At 35.8% G+C, this 16,055-nt stretch overlaps 2 protein-coding genes across 2 annotated transcripts in view; one reads left to right on the forward strand and one right to left on the reverse strand.

Annotated features, from left to right (window-relative positions):
- Positions 1-2,919: 2,919 nt before the first annotated feature.
- Positions 2,920-16,055, reverse strand: part of LOC142336400 (lysine--tRNA ligase-like) — a 46,340-nt gene continuing 33,204 nt past the window's right edge. Inside the window, exons 11-12 of the mRNA XM_075385202.1 lie at positions 3,525-3,795; positions 2,920-3,250 (exon numbers count right to left, since the gene is read on the reverse strand). Of these exons, the coding sequence (XP_075241317.1) occupies positions 3,155-3,250; positions 3,525-3,795 (367 nt within the window). The 3' untranslated portion in view covers positions 2,920-3,154. The remainder of the gene's footprint in view (positions 3,251-3,524; positions 3,796-16,055) is intronic.
- Positions 8,258-8,979, forward strand: LOC142337239 (histone 24-like). The gene has a single exon (XM_075386384.1). The coding sequence runs from the start codon at positions 8,338-8,340 to the stop codon at positions 8,806-8,808; it is 471 nt and encodes a 156-aa protein (XP_075242499.1). The 5' UTR covers positions 8,258-8,337; the 3' UTR covers positions 8,809-8,979.

A 16,055-nucleotide genomic window follows, 5' to 3' on the forward strand; every position in this document is an offset into this window, starting at 1 on the left:
AAACCTATGCAGCAGATTTACAGTACGGGCTGACCATAAGCAGCAATAACAACTGAATTTGGCAAACAGTTGATTTCATTACGAGAGAGATGAAAATCCAGAATTCGAGGCTACTGCTAATAATCTGCCTAATTGAGGCAACCTCAATGGCTGAAGGTGCGCTATTTCTCCTGGCGAAGAATTGCTCTGTTTCAGTTCAATGAGATTGAGTTTATCAACTTCTTCTTGAGTTTTTATTCCATATAATTGATAATGTTCGGGGCTCTTGCGGAAAATTTTAAAATTTCGTTCTCGGCGCTCTGATTGGTGGTTTTATTAGCTTGATGTTATAACTGAGACCACGTGAGCGTCCTTAAATTGTCCACGCGAAAAACTGACGCCTAACCTCAAAGCTAAGCTGCAAGAAGTCGAGCCAAAACAAGAGCAGTTTTTGCTGATCTGATTTTGACCTACTGCTTCCCTTTGGAGATCTAAAAGTTGAAGATTTCAGTAGTTTTTAAGTTCGAACGTTTTCATGGAGAGAGAAATCAAGTTTTTGAGCTCACAAGTACAGGTGAAAAACTCCCAGAACACAATGAAGCTCGTACAAACAAATTAGATCTTCAAACAACTCACATTTTTCAACACTTTTCAGACTCAAAGTGACAAACTTTGGTGTTAATTTTGCTGCAACCAAGATTTAGAAACGTTTAGTTGAACTGCGCTTCAAATCTGTTTTAAAATCGGGTTTTCTCCAAAAACCATTAAGCATGCATTTGATTGTTCTCAAAAAAAGTATTTCTTCCGAAACATTTTTGACAAGAGCGTCTGATTATTGGCTTTCGTGACCTAGTGACGAGACAGACATCCAGGTACCAAGTATGTTGGGAGAGGTCCGAACTCATTTCTGGATTTAAAATATTTGGTCGAAACTGCAGAGGAAATACTTGGCTTCAAGAGGTCAGATTGATGAATATTGTTTTCAATTTGAGTCTATAGAATTATTTCTAAAGGAGAGCGTTTTGTTGAAAATAACAAAATTTTGTAACATCTGCAGTACCTATATTCCCGGCAGTGGTCATAGGGAAGAATGAACATTTAAGTATTGGTTGCCATTCTAGGAATGAAATTGGAATATTCCACAGCCACATCAGAACATGAAATTTCCTCAGTTGATTGTGACGAGTGACCAACATTAATATAGAGCTTAATGTAGAATAGCAAGCAGCTGTGGACACATTATATTGTTGAAATCCAAACAGTCTCAATTCGGTGTTCTTCTGAATGTGTTCATTCACTCACTTTTTTCAATAATAAGTATTTAAAGAGTTCTAAAAAAACTTGTAGTAACTGCAGTTGACTACCCAGTGAAACGAAACGATACACCTTGCCATGACATGCAAGATCTTGTTAACTCGTGCAAAACTTGAAACATCTTGCCAAGATCTTGATAGACAAACATTTCTTGGAACACCTTGATAAGACCTTGATATTAAATTGTTTAAGAACTCTCTCAGAATGTGGAAATTCAAAAATTTGGCATTTTCAAGAGAAAATCGATTTTTGAAAAATTTTGTGTTCGATTCTAATTTTTTTAAGATACTTAGAGAACAATAAGCTGATATATGACTGTTAAACGGTATTACCGGCGTTTTTGAAATTTTGAAATTTACCGACGAACATTTTTGTTATAAAAAAGATGTTTTTATGGGACTTTAGTGGGGGCCTTCCCGATGGCGGTCCTGTATAAGGTGTGTACTATGTACATACCGAGCTAGCACCCACTTAAAAATTTAACTATACTGGAAAAAGTAGGCTCAATTGTTGGTTGATAAACTAACGGGAGCTGAATTTTCCGACAATTCTTGATAATTCTTGATAAATCTTGATAAATCGTGCTTAATCATATGAATTTGTGCTAAATCTTATTTGAAGGTGCTTTTTAATTTTTACGACTTGTTATCTCTTGCCATGTCATGGTTAGTCTTTCTTGGAAATCTTGCCAAGATCTTGTTTCTTGATAGCCATGCAAAGATCATACAAGTTCGTACATATCTTGATATTATCTTGCCATGTAACATGGCAAGATCTTGGTAAGATTTTCCAAGATTAAGTATGTTTCTTATCAAGGCTATCAAGTTTCATTTCACTGGGTATGGAAATCACGTACTTTTACGTCTCCTTTTTGGAGATACGACTGACAAAAGCAAAATTCTTGCTCTCCGTGGAATTTTCTTAAAATCAAGTGGTGCATTCGAATTCCAAAGGATTTCCTATCGAAATCTTGATACCCAATCATTTTGTATTCGATAGTAAAGGCACTTTATACTCAGCATTGAAAACTGCAGGAACAGGAAGGAGCTTGTTATTGTCAAGCGAATAAATGACCTCGGACAATTCTTTTCGCGTAATTGCTCTAAACTTAAATTCCTCTTTTAAATCAACAGCAGAATATTTGATATTTTACATTCTGCTTCATTGTACATGCCTGCTTTTGAAAATATCTGATCAAGCAACTTACTATATTTAAATTGTTGTCTTAAATAATAACAGATAAAAGTGCAAAACTCGTACCCTTCTCTTATCACAAGCTTCACTGTAATAACGTTTATTTATGCAAAATTTCCCGAGCGTCTCTATTTGGAATCCTATAAAATCTGGATCCCATAAAAATTGGTGTAGCATCGGCATCTACAAGTTGGGAAAAATTGGGAAACCAATGTGAAGCAAAAACTTCGCCGTAAAAATAGCACTCATCTGATAAATTTCGAAATATTTTTTTAATAAGGGGGGTCGTATCATTAAGTGACATTACTAGGCCTTCTAGCTCACGCCTCTTCAATAACGAGCTTTGTATTCACATCTTAAAGAGTCTTTGAACGAGCTAAATAAGGGTGAAGTTGCTCATCTGATTTTATAATCATTTTGAAAACTGTTGACTAAATTCGCAAAATTCAAGTTTTATCTGAAATCAAAGCAAAGCAATATGCACCAAGCAACATAACATCATATTATTATTCACACTTATCATCATCCCCGATATATTAACAGTACAAATTATCTTGCGGTCATCAGAAGACAAAATCGAGTTCAACAATGGTGCTTCAGTTGTCTGATTTTTCAAAACCGGCCAACTTGAATCGTGAAATTGACTGAGGAGACTAGTTTCACAAGTTTAACAACCATTCGGCTTTGCATCTCCCGTAGCTCCAGTTGCCGTGGGATTCGGATTCGGTTCGTCTGGTTTCATTGCCGGGAACAGAAGCACTTCCTGAAATAATAATCATTCCTATTATACTACATTGCAGTCAAAGCATTGTTTAAGGCAAGAGGAATCCGAAAACTTAATTCGCCCATAAATTTATAACTAGCTTGAGGAAACGAACGACATTAACCCGAAGAAAAATACTCAAACCTCAAATTTGATATAAAAACTGACAGGTTATTAAAGAACCTCTCAACATCCGACTTTTAGAAAGTGCCGATAAAAGTAAACTGTACCAGAACTTGCTCGAACATATCAAGATGGCCTAAGAGCACCTGACCTTAATATTGTTCTGATTGGTCAAGAACATAGTCAATCTGTCAATGCCCATGCCCCAGCCTGCAGTAGGTGGGAGACCATACTCCAAACTGGTGCAGAAGTTCTCATCCACCATCTGTGCCTCGTCATCACCTGCCTCCTTCTGCTTTGCCTGCTCTTCAAACCTCTCTCTTTGCACCACAGGGTCATTCAATTCAGTGTACGCATTGCACAGTTCTTTGGTTAACACGAACAGCTCGAACCTCTCCGTAAGGCCAGGTTCCGATCTATGCCTAAATAAGGTTCAATTGAAGTTAACTGTAACACAAGCAAGAACGCGTTCCGATCTATTATTTACAAATGTATAAATTGCTAAAAATCGGGGCTACTTTATGCTTTCAAACATAGCCGGCAGATTGCCAGTAAATAGCTCCGATAGCATTGAAGATCCCGGTACACCGAAAATATAAAAAATAACAGCTGGAACTAGAAAAGCATATTTAAACCTTCAACACTATTCCAATGTCAGAACTTGGTACCTCTCTGAAGCAAAAACATACTCGTCCAATTATATATGGCACCGTTGATTCCTATGACCCAGATTGGGATTGATAAAAAAGAACATAGTCGGCAGATTGCCCGAAAATAGCCGCGAGACGCTTGTGGCCTTCCATGGAATAGAAAAAACTAAATATCTAAGATAGGCAGATTGAATACCAGTCATTGAAAAGATCACTAGACATTTTGGGTTAGATTCGGACTGTCATTTTTATGAGACATATACGCTCTATAAGGAAAAAGCCCGGATTGATTTTTGAAAATTAATATTTGAAATCAAAAACTCAAGACTAATAATCAAAAATTAGGACATACATTTGGCACTACTTAGATGCATACTATTGATCTGTAACCAGTTAAAGTTCATAAAATTTAAAGATCATTAATTGAGTTCAGAAGTCAGTTTTTGAGTGAGGTAAATCACGCAATTGACCTAAAAGAAGAACAAATGACTCAGGCACACAAATTTTAACTGCAAATCACTAGAAGCCACTGAAAATGAAAAAGTCAGTGGTCGCAAGACTCATCGATGTAAACGACGAATTAAAAAAAACGCGATGTCCCCAATAATAGCCACCATGGCTCGCGGCTATTTAAAATAAAAATTGATTTTGGTACAAAAAAATTTTCAAAAGCGGCATCTTTTACTTCATTTTGTAGTTTAAAAAGTCTGTTCCTTAATGAGAGGGTATTCTGGCTAGTATCAGTACAAATAAGCATTAGGCATGGTACCTAAGACTTATAAGAATGAAGTTCAGGTAGCTAGCATCTAAAATTGGGCTTTAGGGGTTTATCCTGTTTAGTTTTGATTTCGCTTTTTTTAATCCGTTCATTTATAATTGCTTTGCTGAGCAACTGCTGTTTCAAAGCACTTCGAGAACAATTAGCCCAGAATGCATCAAACCTAGAGAAGTCGAAACGATTGCGCGCAAAATGTCGAAAAAGCGGTTAAATGAGGTAAAGCGAAACAAATGTTTATTCGACGAGGTTAAAAAACATAGGAGGACAAGTCCTGAACTAAAATCCAAAGAACTGAACTATCTGAAGACAACACTACCAGGCCTCCTAAAAGAACCGCATTTGATAGTAAATAAATATATATCAAGCCAATCACGAAAAAAAAATTTACATGTCCTAGAAAAACTAATTAACAGTAGTATAAAATTCAACTTCCAAACCATTACCTTGCAGAAAAATTTAAATAAAATCTTTTGCTAGATCAGTCACGCACACAATACGTTGCAGAGAAAAACTAAGCTGCAAATTGGATAACCAATAAGAAAACGACTAAAAAAATGTATAATTCGTTTCAGTGAAAATGGCCCTGTCTGGCCTTTAGGTGTCACAATGGCAGCAACACCTGAAGAATTGGCCTCAATTAAGAATTTTCAGTTGGAAACCATCAAAAGAGAAAAAATAGGCAACAAATTCAAAACATAGCGGGCAGATTGCCAGAAAATGGCCGCAATAGATTCGTAGATCGGCAGTAAAAAAAACAGTAAAAAAGACAGACAAAAAAAAAAACGTCTTTTCATTGAAGGCTGATCTGTTATATTTTGATTAAAAATCTGTATAAGTTATTACTGCCTCTATTAGCTGATCTCAAATAATCTTCACTTAGAGTGACACACACCCATTTGACCTTATCTCTTTGAATTAACGTAAATAAAAGTCAATTTCAAAGTGAGGAAGTCATTTTTGAGTGAGGTAAGTCAAGTGTGACCAAAAATTTAATCACGCGCATGAACAAAAAACTCGCTCCAATAAGAGCGAAAAATGATGTCACAAATGCAATTTAGTTGAAATTGCATGAACGAATGAACGATAAGTGGCTGTGACGTCATATGGTCGTAACAAAAATCATGACGACGAAATAAAAAAAACCAAGAGAAGGCCAATAATAGTCCCAGCTATCGCTGTGCGGCTATTAAAAATGGACAAAAATTGACAGAAATTTACTCACATGCACCCGATTTTCTTCTTGAACAACTTGAAATTGAAGTCAATCAAATTGAAAGATTCAAAATTGCTACAGCAACCGATTTCAACAAAAAAATTCCAATGCAATCAAAAACGAAACATAGCCGGCAGATTTCCAGAAAATAGCCACAGTAAACGCGCTTGACACACATAGCGATTGAAACTCTAAACTGAAAGCTATTAGGCTTAATACTAATGTCAGCGACCGCTCACAACAATCACTCTGATGAACTTTGATAACTTTAGTTTGCGCGGTAAAAATTTCTTTCACGCCTAATTTTCTCTCAACTAAGCGACATGAACACAAAATCACTCTCCCTTCTCCCAGCACTTCAGCAATTTCATCTAAACGCACTTCACGCATTTCACTTCCTGTTTCAAATACACTCCAACTAAAACATAGCTGGCAGATTGCCGAAAAATAGCCGCGATAGACGCTTGTGGCCTACCATGAATTGAAACAACTAAAGATATGAGATACAGATTGACCACACGCTAATACTCAAGAATTAGGGCATATAAGTTTGGCACTAATTAGATTCACACTATTGACCTTCAATTAATGAGTTCAGAATTCATTTTTTAGTGAGGTAAGTCACGCAATTGACCTAAAAGCAGAAATGACGTCACGAACACAAAATTTAACTGCAAAGCAATAGAAGCCACTGAAGTAATTGAAAAAGTCAATTCCAAGAAATCAGGGTAAGACAAAACAAAAATCTGTTGGACGATGAAAAAATATTAGGAGCGTAATAGCCGCCAGGAATTGCTGACGCGGTTATTAATTACCGATCAAAAAAGACGCTCCACCAATACTCCTCTTTGAGTCGTAGAAAAGACATCACACCAATACAACTCAAAATCTTTAAATTGAATAAAGATAGCAGTACAGTCCTGACACAGTTCAAAGCATTTCCATTGACCAAACCAAAAAACTAAACCTTGAATTGACTTGGAAACCAAATTTAAACATAACCGACTAAATGTCGGAAGAATTGCTCTCGAACGACTAGTGGGAGCACTAATCAATTGCAACCTGCTTCAGTCGGGGGGGGGGGGGGGGAGTCTAAATGGGACTAAGAAGTTCAATAGTGGGCTTCAAATAACCACATTAGAGGTTAACATATACCACTATTAAGATTTAAATTTAAAAATGACACCAGTTTCGGCGCACTTTTCATTTGACTTTTAGTATTAAATTGCCGCCAATTGAGTTCAGCTGCTTGAAATTGTGATTGAGAGAGAATTTTAGATCACGTGAAACGCAAAAAGTCAAGGGCGTAAAAGTCACCCGAAAAGTCCAAACGGTCAAGCAAAAATTTTGCATAAAAAAGACGTTTACACAACTTACTATAATTGCTTCTCTACGAGAGCAATTAATATATCGCGTAATAAAATATCTCGAAAAGAATATATGATATCAAGATTATTAGTTAACCATTGACAGATAGAATACCGTTAACGATACAACTAGAACACCAACTTCATTAAAAACATCACTTCAAGACGAGCCAAATATGTTACGTCTGTGGAGTCACAGGGTTTGCAACCTTTTCAAGGAAACTGGACATGAATATCTCGTTTGTTTTGGATACTATCGATCCACGGTTACTTCCACTTCATTTCAAAAAGTAGTCTGAGCTGAATGTGTTCCCCATTTTCGAATAATTTCATATAACATCTGCTTTAAACAAACTTTAATATTCCATAAGACTAACGTAGATCTTATGTGACTTATTTTAAGTATGGCACAATAACACTACGGCTAAGCAATTATGCAAAATTATTTTAGAAAATTGCTTCGTACAAAAAATCAGCTGAACGTACAGGCCCGTAACAAACATCAAATCGTTCACAATTGTCCCATCTAACTAAATGTCCAGGTGTTCTAACCCTATTTTATCATTCTTTCAATAATTTCGAGTAAAAACAGCAGCAAGTTTCAAATTTTTGTCGAAAAACAATACACTATTTTGGCCGATTATGAAGAAACTTTCGGCATTTAAATTTAGTAATATACATAGTTAAAAAGCTCGAAATCTTGCCGTTATTATGGTGTTTTTCTCTTTCCTGAAAAACTAATACATACGAAGATCTCGCCGTTTCTGATAGTGAAATTCAGCAATTTTTGAGGGTAAAGTCGGTTAAACTCAATTGCGCGCGCTCATTTTTCGTTCCGGTCGAGCACCCCAGTATAAATACAAAGTAAATTTCTCTAGCAGTATCATTTTGCACAATTCGCTTTTACAATTTAGTACAAGTTATACACAATTAAACTTAATTGCATTATCAACAATATGCCTGCCGCAGTTGCTAAGAAGACCACTACCCCCAAAAAGGCTGTAGCCAAAACCTCGCACCCAACTTACTCTGCCATGATCAAGAAAGCAATCAAAGAGCTGAACGAAAAAGGAGGATCAAGCAAAGTCGCCATTGAGAAATACATCAACGCCAACTACAAACTATCCGGAAATGTTTCCAATCTGGTCAGACTGGCTCTCCGACGAATGATCACCAAGAAGGAACTGGTGCACGCCTCAAGCAAGAGCACCGGAGCTAATGGCAGTTTCAAACTTCCAGCTAAAGAGCCCGCAGCTAAGAAATCGAGCCCTAAGAAGAAGGCAGCAAGTCCCAAAAAGAAGAGCCCAGCTTCACCAAAACCCAAGAAAGACGCAACACCCAAAAAAGCCAAGAGCTCGACAAAACCCAAGGCCAAAAAACCACCAGCAAAGAAGACGCCTGCTAAAAAGACCGCAGCAAAGAAATAGCGTTTCAAACTGAACTTATCAAACTGCGGGTTTTCACAAACATTTTTTAGATATTCTGAAGTCTTATTCCATGTTAGATATGAACAATGTCTCTTTTGTTTAGAATTTTAGATTTGTTGAGATACAGTTCTGTATCAAGTTTGCTTTACTGAATTATAATATTGCAAAATATTGACTCATTAAATAGGTGATGTGTTGAACAGACGAACTTATAGCTACCCAAATCTTCGAGCTGTGTTCTCAAATTGGACTTTTTTTACGAAAAATTGTCCACAACTTACTTCAAACTGACTTCAAGCGAACAAAAACACAGCCAATCAAAAGTGTAGGAAAATTGCTTAAATAATGTGAGATCAAATTATTGTTTCTCGCCATTTTTAAGAACATAAATTTACGCATAGTTAAGATAAAATTAATGAACTAAATAAGATGACAGACTGCAAAATCTATCAAAAACCGGTAATTAGAATAAAACAATATTCAAGTAAAACAAGTAACGAGGAACATTAAGAAACATAATGGAACTAACAAGTTCAATAGTGGGCTTCAAATAACCACATTGGAGGTTAATATATACCACTATTAAGATTTAAAGTGAAAAATGGCAACAGCATCGTCGCACAACAGCATTGACAAAATCATGGAAAGACAAGGAAAAAAAAGGTGCCAAAAACAAATTTTGCGAAAATCAACCTTTTAGAAAATTAGTGGGTTCAGCGCAAAAAACATACAACAATACTACAAAATCAATAAACACAGCATAGCTTACATCTTTAGATTTTTAAAAAAAAACTTAATTTCATTATTTGGATAAAGGCCAAAAAAATAAAAGCAAGATTCATAAATTCACTTAAACTTTTTGAAATTAATTTGTATTAAAGTCATCAAAAAAGAAAAAAAAGTAGTTAAAAATAGGCTAATACATTGAATTGAAAGTACGCCGCACTCTAAGGCGAATAACAAATGTCATAGATAAGCAACAAAAAAGGCCAAACCTCTAAAATCCACCAACATTTAAAAAATAAGTAGTGTTAATTAAAGTCATGAAACCCACTGTTATGATTTCAAGCAAGTGATTAAATCCATCTACGCCTCAGTAGCAACTGCTTAGACATGTCATTAGTGGAACTATTTGAACATAGCTGGCAGATTGCCAGAAAATAGCCGCAATAGCTTTGTAGTTCTGCAGTCTCAAAAAAACATTAACAAAGAGAGACAAAAAAAACGTCTTTTCATTGAAGGCTGATATGTTATATTTTGATTAAAAATCTGTATATGTTTTTGCTGCCTCTACTAGCTGCTCTCAAATAACCTTCATTTAGAATGACACACACCCATTTGACCTTATCTCTTTGAATTAGAGTAAAAAAAGTCAATTCAAAGTGAGGAAGTCATTTTTGAGAGTGAGGCAAGTCAAGTGTGACCAAAAATTTAATCACGCGAATGAACAAAAAAAACTTGCTCCACTAAGAGCGAAAAATGACGTCACACACGCACTTCAGTTGAAATTGCATTAACGAATGAAACAGCAGATTTCAAGTGGTTGTGACGTCATATAATCGTAACAAAAATTGCGACGACGAAATAAAAAAAAACAAGAGAAGGCCAATAATAGCCCCAGCTATCGCTGTGCGGCTATTAATAACAACAAAAGGCACAACATATAGATGCAAAACTCAAACGTTCGCAAGTATCTTTTCAAGACACAGTGTAAAAGTTATAAAAGCCACCAGCTCAACCTGAATTATTTAGTAGGTAAATCGATGGCTCACTAGTAGCTAATGAGACTATTTGATAAGACTACGAAAAGAAGAAGAGACAGGAAAAACATAGCCGGCATATTGCCGGAATAGCTGCAAAAGAATAGACCTGCGTGCCATATAATAGAGATAGAAACAGATACAGATCTAAATAGAAAAAAATCGACGCCGCTCAAAAAAACTAGGTAAGAAACATTCAGCGATAAATTAATAAAGCTTGTCAAAAATCATTCCGCAGAAGCCTCTTATTAGGGACCTTTACTTCACAAATGAGTTCCTTTGACCTTAAACAAATTCAAACTAAACTTAAGTTTTAAAGTGCAAAAGTCATTTTATTGAGTGAGGTAAGTCACGTATGATCAAAATCTAATCACGCAATTAACCTAAAAACTTTTGCTAAAGCGAGTGAGAAATGACGTCACGCGCGCAAATGCCGTTAGTGAGAGGAAGAAGTCATTCAGAAAATTTGACTTTTTCAGCTTTGCTGTGTGAACAAATGTAAAACGAAAAAAGAGCGTCAGACGACGAAACAAAAAAAAACCCAGAGCACCGCAATATAGCTTCGCTCAGCTTACAGCTTCGCAGCTATAATAAAAAAACGCTAATATTTGTTGACAATATGTTTCTAAGTCAACGAAACATTTAGCTCCGAACTGAAGCGACTGATTTGATTCGAATATGCCTCAGAAGCAACAGTTGAGAGCTAAAATTAATTACGGTAAAGGATAAGACAACAGAAACAACAAAGATGACAAATATATTTTTTTAAAAAAGCACTAGATTTTATAGGAACAAATGGTTTCCAAGTCATAAAAAACATTAGCAGCCATTCAGGGATTTAAGCGATTGCAAATAGATGCAAATAGAACACATGCAACGGAACTTCTGAATATCACCCAAGAGAAAGCACTAAAAACAGAAGTCAAATTGCCGGACCTGAAAAAATTCAATCTCATAACCAGATATTTGTTCAAACAGCACATTCTCATATCACTTTGAAGGCAGTTTGAACAAAACCATATTTCAAACCAATCAACCATTTCGCTCCTTTTACTACTCCAACGTGATTTAACGCACCACTCCAATTTGACTTCTTTTTGACAATAAACCGTCAAAAAGTGAACAGAACTAAAAAGGTGACGCACCAATACAATCCAAAACTTTGGATTGTAAAAAAGTGTGCCTAAATTGACGGAAGAGGGAAAACTTGACGGAATTTGTTTCTAAGAGTCAAAATTTGTTCTAATTTGATGAGCAGTTGTAGTTAGAATCTAAAATTATACTTGATTCTACTTCTGAACAGAGGGCTTTTGAGCTCAATACAAATGCTAGCTAGCAATCGCTCTTATGAACATTGATAACCTAATTCACTGTGACTTAATAACCGGTCTATCAGTTTATCCCATTTTTTTGCTCTTTTTACCTTTACCGCATTCACTTTATTGCGTTAATCAATAAGTGAATGGATTCAAAATCGATTTAATTGGAACAATGACTGAGGAAGGTAAATGACCAAACGTGGGGTCGAGACTTAACGAGGACAGCACCTGAATAATAGCTGTTGACAGTCTGAAAGCGGTATTACAACAAATGTCATTATTGTGGTTTAACTACAACAAGATAAGCAACAAAAACGGCCAAACCTCCAATATCCACCAACATTTAAAAAATAAGTAGTGTTAATTAAAGTCATGAAACCCACTGTTATGATTTCAAGCAAGTGATTAAATCCATCTACGCCTCAGTAGCAACTGCTTAGACATGTCATTAGTGGAACTATTTGAACATAGCTGGCAGATTGCCAGAAAATAGCCGCAATAGCTTTGTAGTTCTGCAGTCTCAAAAAAACATTAACAAAGAGAGACAAAAAAAACGTCTTTTCATTGAAGGCTGATATGTTATATTTTGATTAAAAATCTGTATATGTTTTTGCTGCCTCTACTAGCTGCTCTCAAATAACCTTCATTTAGAATGACACACACCCATTTGACCTTATCTCTTTGAATTAAAGTAAAAAAGTCAATTCAAAGTGAGGAAGTCATTTTTGAGAGTGAGGCAAGTCAAGTTTGACCAAAAATTTAATCACGCGAATGAACAAAAAAACTTGCTCCACTAAGAGCGAAAAATGACGTCACACACGCACTTCAGTTGAAATTGCATGAACGAATGAAAAAGCAGATTTCAAGTGGTTGTGACGTCATATAATCGTAACAAAAATCGCGACGACGAAATAAAAAAAAGAGAAGGCCAATAATAGCCCCAGCTATCGCTGTGCGGCTATTAATAACAACAAAAGGCACAACATATAGATGCAAAACTCAAACGTTCGAAAGCATCTTTTCAAGACACAGTGTAAAAGTTATAAAAGTCACCAGCTCAACCTGAAATATTTTGCAGGTAAATCGATGGCTCACTAGTAGCTAATGAGACTATTTGATAAGACTACGAAAAAAAGAAGAGACAGGAAAAACATAGCCGGCAGATTGCCGGAATAGCTGCGAAAGAATAGACCTGCGTGCCATATAAAAGAGATAGAAACAGATACAGATCTAAATAGAAAAAAATCGACGCCGCTCAAAAAAACTAGGTAAGAAACATTCAGCGATAAATCAATAAAGCTTGTCAAAAATCATTCCGCAGAAGCCTCTTATTAGGGACCTTTACTTCACAATTGAGTTCCTTTGACCTTAAACAAATTCAAACTAAACTTAAGTTTTAAAGTGCAAAAGTCATTTTATTGAGTGAGGTAAGTCACGTATGATCAAAATCTAATCACGCAATTAACCTAAAAACTTTTGGTAAAGCGAGTGAGAAATGACGTCACGCGCGCAAATGCCGTTAGTGAGAGGAAGAAGTCATTCAGAAAATTTGACTTTTTCAGCTTTGCTGTGTGAACAAATGTAAAACGAAAAAAGAGCGTCAGACGACGAAACAAAAAAACCAAGAGCACCGCAATATAGCTTCGCTCAGCTTACAGCTTCGCAGCTATAATAAAAAAAACGCTAATATTTGTTGACAATATGTTTCTAAGTCAACGAAACATTTAGCTCCGAACTGAAGCGACTGATTTGATTCGAATATGCCTCAGAAGCAACAGTTGAGAGCTAAAATTAATTACGGTAAAGGATAAGACAACAGAAACAACAATGACAAATATATTTTTTTAAAAAAGCACTAGATTTTATAGGAACAAATGGTTTCAAAGTCATAAAAAACATTAGCAGCCATTCAGGGATTCAAGCGATTGCAAATAGATGCAAATAGAACACATGCAACGGAACTTTTGAATATCACCCGAGAGAAAGCACTAAAAACAGAAGTCAAATTGCCGGACCTGAAAAAATTCAATCTCATAACCAATTATTTGTTAAAACAGCACATTCTCATATCACTTTGAAGGCAGTTTGAACAAAATCATATTTCAAACCAATCAACCATTTCGTTCCTTTTACTACTCCAACGTGATTTAACGCACCACTCCAATTTGACTTCTTTTTGACAATAAACCGTCAAAAAGTGAACAGAACTAAAAAGGTGACGCACCAATACAATCCAAAACTTTGGATTGTAAAAAAGTGTGCCTAAATTGACGGAAGAGGGAAAACTTGACGAAATTTGTTTCTAAGAGTCAAAATTTGTTCTAATTTGATGAGCAGTTGTAGTTAGAATCTAAAATTATACTTGATTCTACTTCTGAACAGAGGGCTTTTGAGCTCAATACAAATGCTAGCTAGCAATCGCTCTTATGAACATTGATAACCTAATTCACTGTGACTTAATAACCGGTCTATCAGTTTATCCCATTTTTTTGCTCTTTTTACCTTTACCGCATTCACTTTATTGCGTTAATCAATAAGTGAATGGATTCAAAATCGATTTAATTGGAACAATGACTGAGGAAGGTAAATGAACAAACGTGGGGTCGAGACTTAACGAGGACAGCACCTGAATAATAGCTGTTGACAGTCTGAAAGCGGTATTACAACAAATGTCATTATTGTGGTTTAACTACAACAAGATAAGCAACAAAAACGGCCAAACCTCCAAAATCCACCAACATTTAAAAAATAAGTAGTGTTAATTAAAGTCATGAAACCCACTGTTATGATTTCAAGCAAGTGATTAAATCCATCTACGCCTCAGTAGCAACTGCTTAGACATGTCATTAGTGGAACTATTTGAACATAGCTGGCAGATTGCCAGAAAATACCCGCAATAGCTTTGTAGTTCTGCAGTCTCAAAAAAACATTAAGACAGACAAAAAAAACGTCTTTTCATTGAAGGCTGATATGTTATATTTTGATTAAAAATCTGTATATGTTTTTACTGCCTCTATTAGCTGCTCTCAAATAACCTTCATTTAGAATGACACACACCCATTTGACCTTATCTCTTTGAATTAAAAAAAGTCAATTCAAAGTGAGGAAGTCATTTTTGAGAGTGAGGCAAGTCAAGTGTGACCAAAAATTTAATCACGCGAATGAACAAAAAAAACTTGCTCCACTAAGAGCGAAAAATGACGTCACACACGCACTTCAGTTGAAATTGCATGAACGAATGAAAAAGCAGATTTCAAGTGGTTGTGACGTCATATAATCGTAAAAAAAATCGCGACGACGAAATAAAAAAACAAGAGGCCAATAATAGCCCCAGCTATCGCTGTGCGGCTATCTATAACAACAAAAGGCACAACATATAGATGCAAAACTCAAACGTTCGAAAGTATCTTTTCAAGACACAGTGTAAAAGTTATAAAAGCCACCAGCTCAACCTGAATTATTTAGTAGGTGAATCGATGGCTCACTAGTAGCTAATGAGACTATTTGATAAGACTACGAAAAGAAGAAGAGACAGGAAAAACATAGCCGGCAGATTGCCGGAATAGCTGCGAAAGAATAGACCTGCGTGCCATATAATAGAGATAGAAACAGATACAGATCTAAATTAAAAACAAAATAGACGCCGCTGAAAAAACTAGGCTGATAAATTAATAAAGCTTGTTAAAATTCATTCCACAGAAGCCTCTTATTAGGGACCTTTACTGCACATATGAGTTCCTTTGACCTTAAACAAATTCAAACTAAACTTAAGTTTTAAAGTGCAAAAGTCATTTTATTGAGTGAGGTAAGTCACGTATGATCAAAATCTAATCACGCAATTAACCTAAAAACTTTTGCTAAAGCGAGTGAGAAATGACGTCACGCGCGCAAATGCCGTTAGTGAGAGGAAGAAGTCATTCAGAAAATTTGACTTTTTCAGCTTTGCTGTGTGAACAAATGTAAAACGAAAAAAGAGCGTCAGACGACGAAACAAAAAAAAAACCAAGAGCACCGCAATATAGCTTCGCTCAGCTTACAGCTTCGCAGCTATAATAAAAAAAATCGCTAATATTTGTTGACAATATGTTTCTAAGTCAACGAAACATTTAGCTCCGAACTGAAGCGACTGATTTGATTCGAATATGCCTCAGAAGCAACAGTTGAGAGC

Source organism: Convolutriloba macropyga, chromosome 3 (assembly GCF_964194025.1).
Source record: "Convolutriloba macropyga chromosome 3, txConMacr16.3, whole genome shotgun sequence".
NCBI classification, from domain to species: Eukaryota; Metazoa; Xenacoelomorpha; order Acoela; family Convolutidae; genus Convolutriloba; species Convolutriloba macropyga.